This window comes from Anomalospiza imberbis, chromosome 17, assembly GCF_031753505.1.
Source record: "Anomalospiza imberbis isolate Cuckoo-Finch-1a 21T00152 chromosome 17, ASM3175350v1, whole genome shotgun sequence".
In the NCBI taxonomy this organism is placed as follows: Eukaryota; Metazoa; Chordata; class Aves; order Passeriformes; family Viduidae; genus Anomalospiza; species Anomalospiza imberbis.
Window position 1 is genome coordinate 14,039,086 of NC_089697.1, and position 14,861 is coordinate 14,053,946.

Genomic DNA, 14,861 nt, shown 5'->3' on the forward strand with positions numbered 1-14,861 from the left:
TCCTAAGAGTGCCTTTGAGACTTGGCAGAAAACACCAGAGTGAAATTTTCCCTTCATGTTACACTGAAGTTGGTGGGAAGATCGTCCCTTGGCTGTTGGAAGTGGTTCCCATCACTGCCACAGCTTGCAACAGCCTTCCCAGAACTGTGGGCTGCTGGGTATCGCTTCCTTCTTCCCAGGCCCCTTCGCCACGTGCAGATTTGCCTCCTTGTCCTTTTTGCCAATCCCTTTCCACTCTGCCAGCCTTGCTCAAGGACTGTGTCCCCTACAAGCAGGCACAGCCCTGTATGACAAGAGGATTGAGTGCCCCATCCCTCACAAGCCAAGCTCCCCTCATTCTGGGGCAAGGCACAATCAACCAATATTTGTTACTGACAGAGGAAGAACTCCCAAGGAGCATTAGATTTCCACATAAAGCAGGAGCATCTATTCCCCTAAATAAAATGCTTTGCAAAAATAAAAACTAAACCCAAGCACGGTACCAACTGGGAGCCATTAGCAAATCAGGCTTCTGCAATTGCAGAGCTAAAATCCAAATAACATTTTCCAGTAGCCATTAGTCTCACTCAGATTGCCCAATGCAGGCATCGCTGCTTTTCTCAGCATCTGCTTTATCAGTTGTCTTCCAGCCCAGGGAAGTCCATGGCTCTTGGCAGCAGCTCCTGCTGATGTGCAGTGGGTTATTGCTCAAGAGCCCTTTGATCAGCAGCCAGGCACTATCACACCGTGCTCTGAAGCCCTGGCTGCCAGACCTGGCCAGCACAAAAGCTGGATGGGTTCCCTAAGTGCAGTAGGATTCACAGAATCACAGAATCACAGAATGATGAGGTTGGAAAAGACCTCTAGGATCACCAAGTCCAGCCCATGCCCCAACACCTCAACTAGACTCTAGCACCAAGTGCCATGTCCAGTCTTTTTTTTAAACACATCCAGAGATGGTGATTCTGCCACCTCCCTGGGAAGACAATTCCAGTGCTTTATTATTCTTTCAGTGAAAAAATTCTTCCTAATATTCAGCCTATTCCTTTGGGCCTGCTGGAGAGCATCTCACTCAGCATCTCCCTGGACAGCCAGGCTTGCCCTCGGGCTTGCCATGCCCGTGCCAAGCTGCCCCCAGCAGTGTGACCCCGGGGCCGGGCAGCTGCAGGCTCTGCTGGCTGTGTCTGCTCAGCACTGGGCACATGCAGACCCTGCAGCTCCTGTGCAGCCCTGCTCTGCTGTGCTCGGGTGCAGCACTCACTGCAGCAGAGCTGTGAGGACACAGGCTGTATCCCACTTGTCAGATGTTTTGGTGGTTGAGGTTTTTTTCCCTGGGAAATGCAGAAATGCCAGAGCCACTGTCATCTCCTTTTGCACAGCCAAATCAGCTCTCTCAGACTGGAAAACACATGAAATGAAGTGCTCGGAATTTGCCGGGGCATGTGCTGCAAAACTGAGCAAGGCACAAAAATTTTCCCAGAGACACCGTGATCTCAGATCCATGTATATACAGATCCATGTAAATACATCCCATGTAAATACAGATTTATGCATTTAGCATTACTCATGCCAGTAATAATAGTTACACTGAAATCACTACAGCTACATGTATAAAATGAAGCACATGTGTAAGATCAGGATCTAAATATGGAACAGGCAAACTCACCTGCAGCTATGGCAACTGCACCTGGAACTGCAGATGCACATACCTGCATGAGCCTCCCTTATGTTTAGGGGCTGACTGAGGATATAAAGATATATGAAAAACTAGTGGAAAAGGCAAGACCAGAAACTGTGTCTTTTGTTCCAAAGCTTCATATTTATCCCTTGCATCTTAATTTCTGTCGGTGTTCTGCACTCATTGACTCTGCAGCTCTGTAATTTGCTCTAAAAGGGGTTGAGGACACTGTAGCTGCACTCAGACATCAAGGCCTTCTGCCATCTCTCCTACTCCTTCAGATCAGGGGACTCAGCCCAGCAATCAGCAATCAGCACTATTCTTAACTTCAAGCTCAGAAATGTTTTGTGCCACCCTGAGTGGTCACAATAACTCAGCAGCAGGAGAGCAGCCCTGTGCAGAGTTTGGGTTTCTTCACAGAGCTGGCACCGAGGCTGGCTTGTGTGCTTAACTGAAGTGTTCTTGGTTAGGGGCCAGCTTGCATTCCTCTAAGCAACCAAACTCCTTGATAATTACTCCTTTTTTTTTTTTTAATTCTCCTCACCTCATTGTGCTAAGTTATCCCCCAGATATTCTCCTCCTGGTACATCGAAGTGTTAGACACGCTAAAATATTTCAATAAATTACATTCTTGGTTTGTTTTCTGGATTTTGCATTGCAAAAAGCAATAGAGGCAGGAGCTGTATTTTACTGTTCCAGGACACCTGGTCTCAGAATCCCCGTCAGAAAGATCCACCCCCGAGTTGTGTGTGGATGGCAGAGGCTGGGGAAATGAGCAAAACTCTGTTTCTGCTGGAGCCACCGCGTCCCTTGTGCTTCGCAAAGCGGCTCCAGGCACTTTCTCTAGTTCTTGTGATTCCCTTCCTGAATTGCTGCAGCCAAGTAATTGTTTCATCATGTTGCTCTGAAATATTTTCTCATCGTGTCACCATCACATTCATTTCTCAAACCGAAGCTCCTCTGTTCACTTATAGAAAATCTATCCCGAAGCACCTGTGGCCCCCGCGCCCAGGTGGGGAGGGACGGCGGCAGGGGAGGCTCGGGGGGGTTTTGGTTCTTTGGAGACCTCGATTCCTGTCACTGCCATTTCTGGGCACCACCACGAGCTGCTCACCACAGCCTTAATGAACTGCTGTTGCAATAACGCTGGCAAAGCCACGGTATTTATAGCAAACAAACAAGTCTGGGTGCGTGTGGGGCTGGGGCCGCAGCCTCCCGCAGCCTCGCGGCCGAAGCGCCGTGCTTCCAGAGGCGCCTGTACTCGAGCCCATCAGAGCCAGGGCTGCCGGCTTCTCCGGCCTCAGTTCCGAGAGGATTTATTCTGCAAATTGTATGAAACTGGGAGACCCAACTAAACCTCTGATTAAATACCCTGAACTCTGGGAAGGTGCTTTGATAGCTATGGAATGTGTGGTACACGAATCCCAAAAGCAAGGGCCAACAGGACAGGGCAAGGTGAAAACCAGATGTAGATCACAGCCTTTCTTAATTTTTAGTTAGCTGGAAATTATAGTAAATATATTTTGGGGGGAAAATTTATAATAAATGAGAATTAAATTTGGCACTACTTCGTGAGATCGTGGCACCCAGTTGGAAGGTTTGGAATTAAATATGTCACTGTTGTAAATGAAAATCAATTATCTTAAGCAAGTGTTAACCCACTTCTCCTCATTTTGAATTCCAGCCCTATAGTTTCCCACATCCAGGAGGGGGGGAAAGCCTTTTACTCAAAATAAAACATTTGAACCATTGAGCAAGTGGGGAAATGATCACAAAAGGCAAGTCGGTTTCCAGTGGAGTTTCCAATTCCCCGTAGATCAAATGCAGCATATTTAGGGAACGAGGGCCCTGCCAGCCCTGGGAGCTGCAGTGCCCGAGCAGCATGATTTTTATTTGACAGAGGAGAAACAATTAGTACAGAAAGATGCACAAAATTTCCTGCGTCTCCTAAGAGTCACCAATGGAAGGCAGTGGGAAAAGTGGAAAAGCAGCATCACAGTGTCAGAACTGCACTGGGTTGCACATGCTTTGGGCAGATAACAGAGTGAAAATTGAAGAAGTGTTTTCAGAACTATCATTGCATTTTTAAATACGTTTTTTTTAACTGCTACATATGATTCGTTTTGCAGAACTAAGCACTGCTGAATTCAAACACCTTATTCAAACACAGTGCTTTGAAAGGGGATGCCAGTGCCAAGGATTTACAGGCTGACTTCTACAGAGAAAAACCTCAGTTATTTTAGCAGCAATAAGAAAGACCTGTAGAAATTAATCAGTGTTAATACATCATTTGAAAAGAAAGATAAAAATAAAAATAAATCCCAAATGAAATGCAGCTTATAAACTTCTATAAAACTGAGAGCAGCTCTCTGGTGCCTGGAGTTCTCTGCACGGTTTGCCTACCACGAGCTGTCCTGAGTGGCTTCAGGAAGAGAAGCTCGGCAAGCCCTGTCCGAGGCCAACTGAGACATTCCAAGTCCTGCTCTCAGCCAGCAGAATCTTATTTGTCATGGGAAACTAAATCAATATTTGGAGCTGAGACACTGTTTGGACAGGGATTTTCCAATCCCCCCCACTGCAATTAGAAAAGTTGTTTGGAATCTTTTGTCTACTTTAGTGCTTGGAATTTTCTCAGATTCATTTACAAGCTATTTTTTCCAGACTATTATTTTCTAGGAAATGTTTTAATTACCCCGGCTTTTTCATATGCTGTTTTAGAGGGCAGAGTATTTCATGGCCTCCATGCATTTAATGGCACTACAAAGCTCCTACAATGTAAGTTATGAGGGTAATACAAGATTAAGAATGAAGGATTGGGGAATTCTCTTTCCAAGCCTTTCATGGATTCCTTCTGAGACTATAAAATTGGTGTGTTTGTGGCCTTAATTTTCTTGTCTGTACAAAAAATCATTGCTGAACAAGGTTCCTCCTGAGCTAGAAATCTGTCATCCTAATTCGGAGATTCCTTGGAATACAGCAGTAATTTAAACATCATTCTTTAAATTGCAGCAAGGCCGCCCTGGCTCTCGTGCACTGGGGCAGGCAGGGTTTAAGGATGGGGATTAGCTCCTTCATGCCTGCTAGAGCTCAGTCTCCAAAACTGGACTAGTATTTAAACAGATATAAATACCTTCAGTACATCTTATCTTTCAATCTACCCTGCCTTCCAGCCCCCAAAAACTGAACTCTTGTTGGAAACTTTGTTATTTAGAAAGAAAGAAAGGAAGAAAGAAATGTATCTGAGGGCATCTCCAGTCCTCCAGCAATTCCACCTTCGGCAGCGCGGGGCTCTGCCTGGGAGCGCCGCTTGTGAGTTTGGGTGACATTGTGTGGCCTCCAGCACAAGAAGAAAATAGGATCTAAGGATGTGGATAAGTTTCGTAATGATACAAATAGTAGAATAAACAGCCACGGGAGGCTGGGGTAATCATCGTCACGAGGGACAGCCAAGACAAGATCTAACGTCTATCCTGCCTGCAAGAACTTGAGTCATGCTGGTGCAGGAGCAAGCTCACCCAAGAAATCTATTTTAGGGGCTCGTAAAAACAACTGAACTGCACTGTACAAGTGGAAAAGCAAGTGGGGGAAATCTGTATAGAGCTAACCCTGCCCTGCTCACGGCTGCACAGCTCTGGGGCGAGCAGGGAACGTGCAGCGAATGTCAGGGAGGGCTCCAACTGATGGACCTGCAGGAGGCTCTGATCTTAAGAGTCAAAAAAAGCAGAGCAGTTCTTCCAGTAGAAAACATGTTTTGCTTAAAGAGACACTGGAAATAAGCGACAAGTTTCAGGTTTGCCCTGCAGCACAGGGCTGTTTGTGTGGAATGTATAGGAACAAATTCAAGGCCACTGTCTTTGTACTGAAACCCCCTGGTGTGCTCAGCTGTCAGAGCACAGGCAGCAAAGGAGCTTCTTTCCCCAGGCACTGGGAATCTGTATGTAAAAACTTCACGCTAAAATTTGGCCTAACAGGAAAATGGAAAATGCTGACTAAGACCTGATCTTTTGCCCAACTCCCTCCACGTAACCAGCCTGAGACTGCTCACTGCCTACAGACCTTAGAGCAGGGAATAACAGCCAGGGGCTCTGGCCAGGCTGGCCTGTCCCAGCAGCAGGCAGAGCCTTGGATCTCCCCAGAACAAACTCCTGGCCTGCTCCAAACCTCCTGCTCCTCCTCGGCCACCCCCCTTGTCTGTCTCTTGCCCCCAGCAAACACCTCTCATCAGAGGATCTACCTGCGGTTTTTAGGAAAACGTCTCCAGAGCAAAGGGAAGGGGGTGGTTTCAGGAGCCTCTCACCTGGTTGGGTCTCATGGGAGCTTCCTGAGCAATGCCCGAAATTACCGAAATCCAACAGAAATGCTACTTTCTCATGTTTATTCCTGTAAACTACAAACATAAGAAATGCTGAATCGTAAAGAATAGAAACTCTGTAAAGAAAAAAAAAAAAAAAACAAAAAAAAAACAAACACAAACAAAACCTCATTTCAGACTTCCTCCCTTACTTTTTCTTCCTCCCTCCCACTTCAAACTTGGCGTTATTTGCCAAAGATTGGTCATGGTTTGGATAGCACATCTTGCTCTACACGTTCAAAACAGCATGAAGTGCAGAAAAAAAACCCAACACAAACACCTCCTCCCCAAACAACACCCAAGCAGCAGCTAAAGCAGGTGATTAAAGGAAATAAAATGAGGCAACAAGAACCGGCTAAGGCTTCCAGCTCTGCTCTTTGCTGAGTTTCTCTTGGGGGTTTTGGGGTTTGGTTTTGGTTATTGGGTTTGGCTTTTTTCTTTTTTCCTTTCTCTCAGAGAAAGCTAAAAGACTTACAAAAATCCCTATCCCTGATCACAGCATTGAGCCAGAATCAGCTGGAATTTCAACCCTGTGTTTAATCTAACTTTAAACATGCCTTCAAAATAAAACAAGCTACTTTTTTTTTTTTAACCTAGTCATAAAGTTTATTAAAATTGTTCATTAATGCTTCAAATGTAGCAAGAATGCATAGATCCCAAAATATACATATGTATTTTCTTATAGAAATAGATTATTCTTTATAATAAAAAAACTGTAGGAACATCTTTAACAGATTACTCAATCCATGACTGACAGTTACACGAGATTGCATCATGTACACAGCATTCCCAGCCATGCTTAAAGGATTGCATCACTTTGCCCTTGCTCTCCTCTCGCTCTTTTAAATAACCCAGCGCCCAGCAGAGCCCGCCCGGGCCGGGGCCGGGGTCCCTCCGCGCACCCTCCGCGCCCGCCCCGCTGCAGCCCCCGGCCCCGCTCAGACCCCCGCGCGGCGGCGGAGCCTTCCGCCAACATGTCGATAAAGACAAAAAAAAAAAAAAAAATCCAACAACAACAACAACACAAATTAAAACCAAACCCGCCCGCCCGCCGCGGGCTCTCGCCCCCCTCGCCCCGGCCCCAGGGGCGCGGAGCGGGGCCGGGAGCCCGCGGCTCCGCTCGCCCCGCCGCCCGGCCGGGGGTCAGCAGCGCGGCGAGGAGGCGAGCAGGGGCTCGGGCAGCTGTTTGAACAAGTTCCTGAGGGTGCTCAGCTCCCGGGAGAGCTGCTCCACCTTCTTCTGCAGCCGCTCGTTCTCGGCCGTCAGTTCCAAGACTTTATGCTGCGTCTCCAGGTTGCGCATTTTGGCTTTGTCGCGGCTCTTGCGCACCGCGATGTTGTTCCTCTCCCGGCGGAGCTTGTACTCGTCGCTGTGCTTGTCCACGCACTTCTTGGGCTTGTTCTTGCCCGCCGGGGCGGTGGAGTAGCCCCCGCCGGCGGCGGCGGACTTGGAGGACTCGGAGGGGTTGGGGGTGCCGGGGGGGCTGGAGGAGGATGAGGTGGACAGGTTCCCGCTGCTGCCGCTCGGCACCGACTGGTAACCCAGGTAGGAGCGCACGGTGCTGCCGTAGGGCGAGGACATGCCCCCCGGTCCCGGCCCCGCGCCCCCTTCTTCCTTACGGGGCCCTTTGCAAGAGTCCAGGGTCTCGAAGACCGGCTCCACTTTGGTTTCCACGATCTGGGGCGGGAAGCAGCCCTGCAGCCCCCCCGGCTTGTGGCTCTGGCTGGCGCAGGGGTGGCTGTGCCGGGCGAGGCTGATGTAGGTGTAGTCGGGCTTCTTGCTGCCGCCGCTGCCTTTATAGTCCTCGGCGAAGAGATCGGAAAGGAAATCTTGGCCGGCGCCGCTGCTGCACGGAGGCTCAAAGTTGCCCCCTGCTGCTGCCGCGGGAGGCGGCGGCTGCGACGCCAAAGGCTCCAGGTACGGGCTGAAGTCGATGGCTCGCTCGTGGTCCCCGACGGTGAGCTCGGTCATGGAGCGGCCCCCGGCCGCCCGCGGGTGCAGCTTGTTGAGAGCAGCCAGACAGTCCGCCTCGTAATAGAAATTAGCCACTTCCATGGATTTAAAGGCGGGCGGCTGGATGGGGAGGCATGCTGCGTCCCAGGCCACCAGGCGTTGCATGAAAGCAAAGGGGGATGCGGGGAGGAGGAAACGACGCAGGGGGCCCCCCCCGGCAGAGGGTCAAGCTGCCGCCGTCAGGGTGGGGGGCTCCAGACCCTGCCGCAGTCTCTGGCCTGGGCACGGCCCCGCGGCGCTGCCCGGCCGGGCTGGATCAGTCCCTGCGGCGCGCCGGGGCTTCACCGCTCCGGCAGCTGCGGCGGGGGCTGGCGCGTCTCCTCCGGACCATCTGGTTCTGGGTCCCGTGTCCTAAAGTCTCTGACTTAGGAAAGTTCCTTTCCTCAGTTATTTATAGGGGCGGTGGATCCCATAGCAACAGGCGCGTCACCGCCTGGCCGCCTGCCACTCCGCACGCTCGGCGCTGCCGGTCCCGGCCCCGGAGGAGGCTCCCGGGGCGGGCGCGCCGGTGCGGTGCGGTGCCCGCCGGGCCGCCCACAACAAACCCGGGCCGGGACGGAGGGAGGGGCCGGGCTGCGGGCCCGCAGGTGCGGGAGGTCGGGGCTGGCCGCGGCCAGGGCCGGCCAGGACGGCAGCGGGCAGCGCTCAGCCCCGGGGACACGCGTGTGCCGGGCGCTGCTGCCGCTGCTGCCCCGTGCCCGCCCGGGCTCTGCTTGGGCACCGCAGAGCGAGGCAGTGCCCGGGGCCGGCCGCGCCGCGCGGGGCTGGGCGCAGAGCGCTCTGGGTCTCGTTTCACCCTAGGATAAATCAAGGCAGGAGAGATTTTTCCAAGATCTTTTGGCAAAGCAGGGGGAAAGCTGCAAACCAAAGACGGATCCCGTTACTCTGCGTCCCGGGCTTGCTTTGGTGAATCCCACTGGCGAGCAGAAGTGTCCACAGGGACGTGCCCAGAGCCACTTTCCGGTGGCGAGTCCAGGGCCGAGCGATGAGGGTTGGAGCAGGGCACTGCCCCAGCTTCCTCCTGGCGGCCGCGAGCAGCCGGAGCCCAGCCAAGCCAGCGCTGCCTCCCCAGCGCTTCCAGCACCCATGGGGGCCTTAAAGTTTGTCTTGGCATATTTGCTTTGCACGATATGGTGCAACTGTCAGGGCACACACGGGAACCGGGAATAGGGAGCCGGCGCTGGAGCCAAAGGCGACGGAATGGGGGTCAGAGGAGAGTGAGATCCGTGCATCAGAACGTGGAGTCCAAACGTTTTGAGATTTGCGGGGTAAGTTTGGGAAGGAAGACTGAATCCCGATGTCCGTTTTAATTAAAGACACCCACCTTGGGAATCAAACTTATATTTTCACTCTCTTACTCCCACATTTACCTGTCTACAAGCTGATGATTCATGCCCAGAATAAAGGACATTAATTTAAAACAAAACATATAATTAAAGGAAGTAGGAGTGTCCTCCCTCAGTAAAGAAGACCTAGCACTGCAGGGAAAATGACACTGCCTCTTAGAATAATGTGAAGCAATCCTGCGGTGTGGGAAATATTGTAACGTTAAGCCAGAGGAACAGGTATTGCATTATATGATTCAAACAGTCAACTGTTCTTAATGTTCAAACCTCAGAACTCTGAAAAGAGGAAGAATTCAAAGAATCAGTGGATCATCAGGCTTTTTCTTTCTTTCTTTTTTTTTTAATTTTTCTTTTCACGTTTTAATAGGATTTATTTGTTTGTTTCCATAACAAAAGCTCCCTAACAGGTTTTCAGGCTTCAAATAGTTCTAGTTCCATCTTTATCTACCAAGTTAATCTTTGGTGAATGCACTAGAGATTAAATTGGAGCTGGGCCTGGCCAGAGAGCTGGGTCTGGAGATTGTAGTTGGAGCCCATACCTTCATAAATACAAACATCTGTATTGGGTGCAAATACTGGCAAGTTGCAGTGAGCCAGGGCTTGTTCTTCTGGCTGTTTACTCCCTCATCCTGTGCCTTTATCCTGCATTCTGATCTGGCAGTTACATCCAGTGGCTGCCCTAACTGGCCCTTCCAACTGAAGTCTAAAAAATCAGTCTCGTGTTTCCTACCCCCAAACCGTCCCAGGGCCCCAGAGGCAGGAGCCCTCCTGGGTGCTGACCTGCCACAGGCACAGCTGCTCTGCCTTGGCATTGCCCCAGCAGGTCTACAGCTTGCCGTGGTCCCCAGGCTAAAGTCAAATGTTAAAGCTGCTTGGTAAAATTCTTGAACAGATTTTCAAGATGGTTTTGGAGATCTGAGTTTGCCCTCTTCAAACTTCTGCCCTATTCTCTGCTGCTCTGCAGCAGAAAGTCGTATTCCTGCCTGGGGTTAATCTTCCCTAACAAAATAAAATGTCTGTGCAACTGTCATGTGAACCAGATTCTATCAGGGCTGGCGTGGCCCACACCTGCTCTCCCGGCCAGTGCTGAGTAATCCCGCAGTCACCCCGATCACGTCAGCTGGGGTGGTAATTCAGGTTGGATGCCCAGCTTGTCCCCTCCTTCCCTTCTCCCCCTCACCTCCCTGCTCTGCCTGGATCTCTTTCAACTTCCTCCAGCTCACCTCAAATCCCAGCATCCACTCTCCTGGAGCCAACGTCCGCTCTCAGCTTCTCATGGGAACCTTGTTGGCGGGACTAACCACTTATCCAAAACCCCAGCGTTCAGCAAGCAGGTTTTGGGCTAACTCTGGTCTCTTTTAAATTATTTCTGCACTTGTCACAACAAATGCATGGCCAGAAGTGGGGGTTTTGAAATGGGAACAGGTGCAGAACGAGGCTCACACCACAGGACTGAGCCGAGGTCTGGGCACACAGGGCTCTGTCCCTGCGAGTGCCTGGCTTGGCCCTGCCAGATGTGCAGAGACTGCTAATAATTGTCCTGGAAAAGCTCCTCAGAGGTGCTTTGGGCAGGGAGATGCAGACATTCCTGGTAAAGGGACCCAGGCACAGGCAGCAGCCCTTCAGCTTGTCTCCCAACGGAGCAATTTTCATTAGAAAAGCAGCACTTCTGTGAAAAGCATCTTCCTTCTAGTGATTTCATAATTTCTTTTTTTTTTTTTTTTTTTCAGAACTATTCAGCTGAGGCAGGAGAGAGCAAAAGTCCCAAATTACTTAGTAAGAATATAACATTTTTGAGAAAAAATTTCTGATGCAATAGCATCCAGGTTCCTCTACATTCATACGTGAAACAATCCAGACACGGGGAGGGGAACAGGAGGAGACCAGCGTGGTGAAAAGGTGGAGGGAAGAATCTCATCCTCACTGCTCATCTCTGTCATGAATTAAACTCTGCTCTCTCTTTGTACTGTAGAAGCCTCTACTTTGCAGCTCTGGGCCCAGACCTACAGTAAAGCACTACAGAGGAATTTTCTTCCTGGAAATTGTCTTCTTTTCCAGGATTTCTTGCAAGCTTTCCAGTTCACGCACTCCAGGTCTACAGCAGCTGCCTCTGGAATGACACCAGCTTTGGGGAGATGCTGCGAGTTTAGTGGTGATGGCTCAGACACTGAAGTGTTTATCAGGTCTCTGGACCGAGGGTCAAACCCTAGAAAGAGCCTGGCTGACATTTCTGATGTTTCTTGCTCAGTTTTGTCCCATTTATTATTTCCCTGGCAGTAGCTCTCAGCAGGTCAGTAAGATCAGAGCTGCATGGTGCTGGAGCTGCTCGCCCACCCTCCAGAGCTGCAGTGTGGAGCAGCAGAGGGGCAGAGCAGGGGCAGCGGGGCAGGAAGGCGCTGCCGGCAGCTGACAGCCACAGCAGTGCCCGGGATGCTGTGGGTGGTGTTGGAGGTGAGCTGGAGGAGAAGGGGAGCGATCCCAGAGCAGTGTCCCTGCAAGCAAGCACGGAAGGTCTCTGGGGGGTAGGAGGGGACCTTGCCTAAAAGACTGACTTAAGTACAGCAATGTTGCAATAAAGGCTGTAAAATAGAGAAGTAACATTGAAATTTATTTCTGAGCATGTTGGGCCCTTTTTTCCCTTCTCCCTAGCCCCAGGTCTCTCTTTATGCAGTTGCACACCATATGCCAACAGCAACTCACCAGCTGTACCTGGCAGAGCACAGGTTTGAAACCACTGCTCTTCACTTGCTGTTGTCTGCTGTAAAACAGCAGCCCTTTCTAAATGTCAGGCAGGGACAACGTCTCAGCTCAAGGGAGAGGCTGGCTCTCCTTGTCTGCCCCAGCTCAGACCAGGCTCGAGACTTTGCCTCATTTTAACACAAAAAGGGATTGCCACATGCTTTGCCCATCCTGCCCCGCAGCTGGATGCTGTGCCGGCAGTCCCAGGGGCAGGCAGCTCCCGGGCGGGCACAGGCTGTGTCTCCTGGCCTCCTCCGCTTCTTTTGTTACAGCCCGGAGTCCTCCCCCCGGAGCGCTCCCTCCCCCTGTTCCCGTGTGACACGGTGATGGGCTGTGACATGGTTCTTGTTGGCCTTCTGCTGATTTTCTCTCACCTCTGACCCAGCAGGCTTGGCCTCTGCAGCGCTGCGTTGCTCAATCCCCCTTTATCTCCACGTTGCTCTTTGCCCTAGCGGGTGCGCGGAGACGACACCTGGAGACTGACACCGGTGGGACAACATCAGCCAAATACCCTCCCTGACCAGACGGAAAATTTTCCAGAGCAAATCTGAGGTCAGAGCACCCAATCAGTGTCTCTGAGAAACAAAGAAAGGAGGAAGAGTCAGAGGACACGAAGGCCCATGGAAGGGAACAGTGACAAAGCATAGGCCACAATCTCCATCCTGCATGGCAGAGAAAGTCCCTGCTGGAGCTGTCTGGCTGGAAGGATGTGGGCTGTCAATCTGAACAGAGACAGAGATAGGTGACTCTATTTTATGAGTAGCCCATTTCCTTGTGCTCCATAAAAATGGCAGAGAAATTGCTGTCCACTGACTTTCCAAAAGTTCTCTGTAGTTGCCTGACATTTCCTGGGTAATTGCAGCCTCTTGCTTGGATGAATTTGTTAGACATCATGCATTTATGACCTCTAGTGCATCCAAGCTTTCAAAAGATCCATCAAGAGAAGATGAATTCTATCCTTCCAGAGTACCCTGTGAAGTGTCAGATGTTCCTAGTAACAGGACTTGGTCATTCATTTAGGAAATTTCTAAAAGAGGAGAACTCTTCCGCGGTCCTGAGGCTGTGGGACAGACAGCTTGGACTCCATGGGGTGCATGGCAAGGGGCAACATAAAACAAGGGAAGTCTGAGAGGGGGTGACAGGAGAAGGGGCTTAGGCAAAGAAATCGATTTTTTTCTTTATTAAAAGCATTAGAAGTCTGTGCTCTATAGTGTACAAATACTTGTTTTCCATCTGCTCTCATCCTGTGTCGAGCACCACAGGGGAAGTGGGGCTGCCAAGGAATCGGTTCGGGCTTGTTTGTGAGTCCCGGCACTCGGAACAGCCCCGGGGCTGGTCTGTGTCACCTGGCTGCTGGCTGTGCGGACGGGCTGCCAGGCGGGGGGAACCACGGTGTTCTGTCCTCCACACGCCGCGCTGCTCGGCCCCTGTCATCTCCCCACCTTTGCATTTACGGCTTTGGACGGGAGCCGTGGGAGTGGCTGCTCCAGCTCTGCCACCCACTGACACTTTCCCATGCCAGAGAGAGTCCGGCGAGGAACCGCAGCCAGTTCCTGCTGCCCCGTGCCCCGGGGCTCGGGCGGACCGAGCGGCACGGCGGAGCGGGCAGGTGCGGGGGCCGCGCTCAGCCGGGGGGATGCGGCAGGAGCCGGGACGGGGCCAGGTGGTACCAGTGGCACCAGTGGCACCAGTGGCGGCCCCCGCCTCCCCGGTGCGGGGTCAGGGAATCAGTTCAGTGTGGATGGCTCCGGGCAAACGGGCTCCGCAGCCGTGGGAACTTTCCCCGTGTCCCGTCCGGGTCCGTCCGGTCCCGGCAGGGCTGAGGCGCAGCAGGGCCATATCGAGAGCGCGAGGACCGGGCGAGGCTGCCCCGGCAAGGTGACCACCGAGCCCCACCCTGGGCCACATCCCGATCCCGATCCTCGCCCCTCCCCGATCCCGATGCCTGTCCCGGTGCAGATCCCGATCCCAATCCCGGTGCAGATCCCGATCCCGATCCCGGTGCAGATCCCGATCCCGATCCCGATCCCGGTCCCGATCCCGATCCCGGTCCTCGCCCCGCGCCCGGCCGCAGGCTTGGAGCGCCACCTAGCGGGCGGGGCCGTGCCGGGCGTTACCGGGGCCAGGCCCGTGCCCGTCCTCCTCCAACTCACACGTTCGTACGGGCACGTGCGGCCGCCTGCCGCAGACCCGCCGCGGGTGTCCCGGCACCCCGGTTAACAGCGGCCGCGTGAGCGCCGAACGGTCACCATTCACGCTTTCCAGCACCGAGAGCACGGCGCGTGCCTTTCGCCCAGCAGGCCAGGGGCGCGGGCCGGGCCACCAAAGGCACCGACAGTGGCCTCGGTGTCGCCGCTGTGGCGGGTCGCGGGCACGCGCGGGCGCGGCCGCGGGAACAGCGCCCCGCTCCGGCAGAGGGCGCGCGAGGCACCGGGCGGGGAGGGGGAGGGGGGCGGTGCGAACGGGACCGCCCAGCCCCGCCCTGCCCCGCTTCCGCCGCCATCGCGGACCGGACGGGACCGCGCACGCCGCCCCGCCCTGCCACACCCTGCCACACCCTGCCCCGCCCTGCCACACCCCGCCCGGCCCCGCCCGGCCCCGCCCGGCCCCGCGCCCTGCCCGGCGCGGCCGCCCCCGCCCCGCACTGCGCCGCCGGCCGTGCCGCCGCGCCATTGGCTGCGGCGCGCCGGGCGGCGCTGCCCATTGGCCCGGCGGCCGCGCGGCGGCGCCGGCGATTGGCGGGAGGCGCCGGGGG

General features: G+C 53.2%; 1 protein-coding gene across 1 annotated transcript; it reads right to left on the reverse strand.

Moving 5' to 3' along the window:
• Window positions 1–6,586: 6,586 nt before the first annotated feature.
• On the reverse strand, window positions 6,587–8,397 carry CEBPB (CCAAT enhancer binding protein beta). The gene has a single exon (XM_068208095.1). It carries the CDS (start codon window positions 8,124–8,126, stop codon window positions 7,152–7,154), a length of 975 nt encoding a protein of 324 aa, XP_068064196.1. The 5' UTR covers window positions 8,127–8,397; the 3' UTR covers window positions 6,587–7,151.
• Between the last annotated feature and the right edge of the window lie 6,464 nt (window positions 8,398–14,861).

Bases quoted from the DNA above. Each gene is read 5' to 3' on its own strand.
- CEBPB (XM_068208095.1), bottom strand. From the start codon at position 8,126: ATGCAACGCCTGGTGGCCTGGGACGCAGCATGCCTCCCCATCCAGCCG.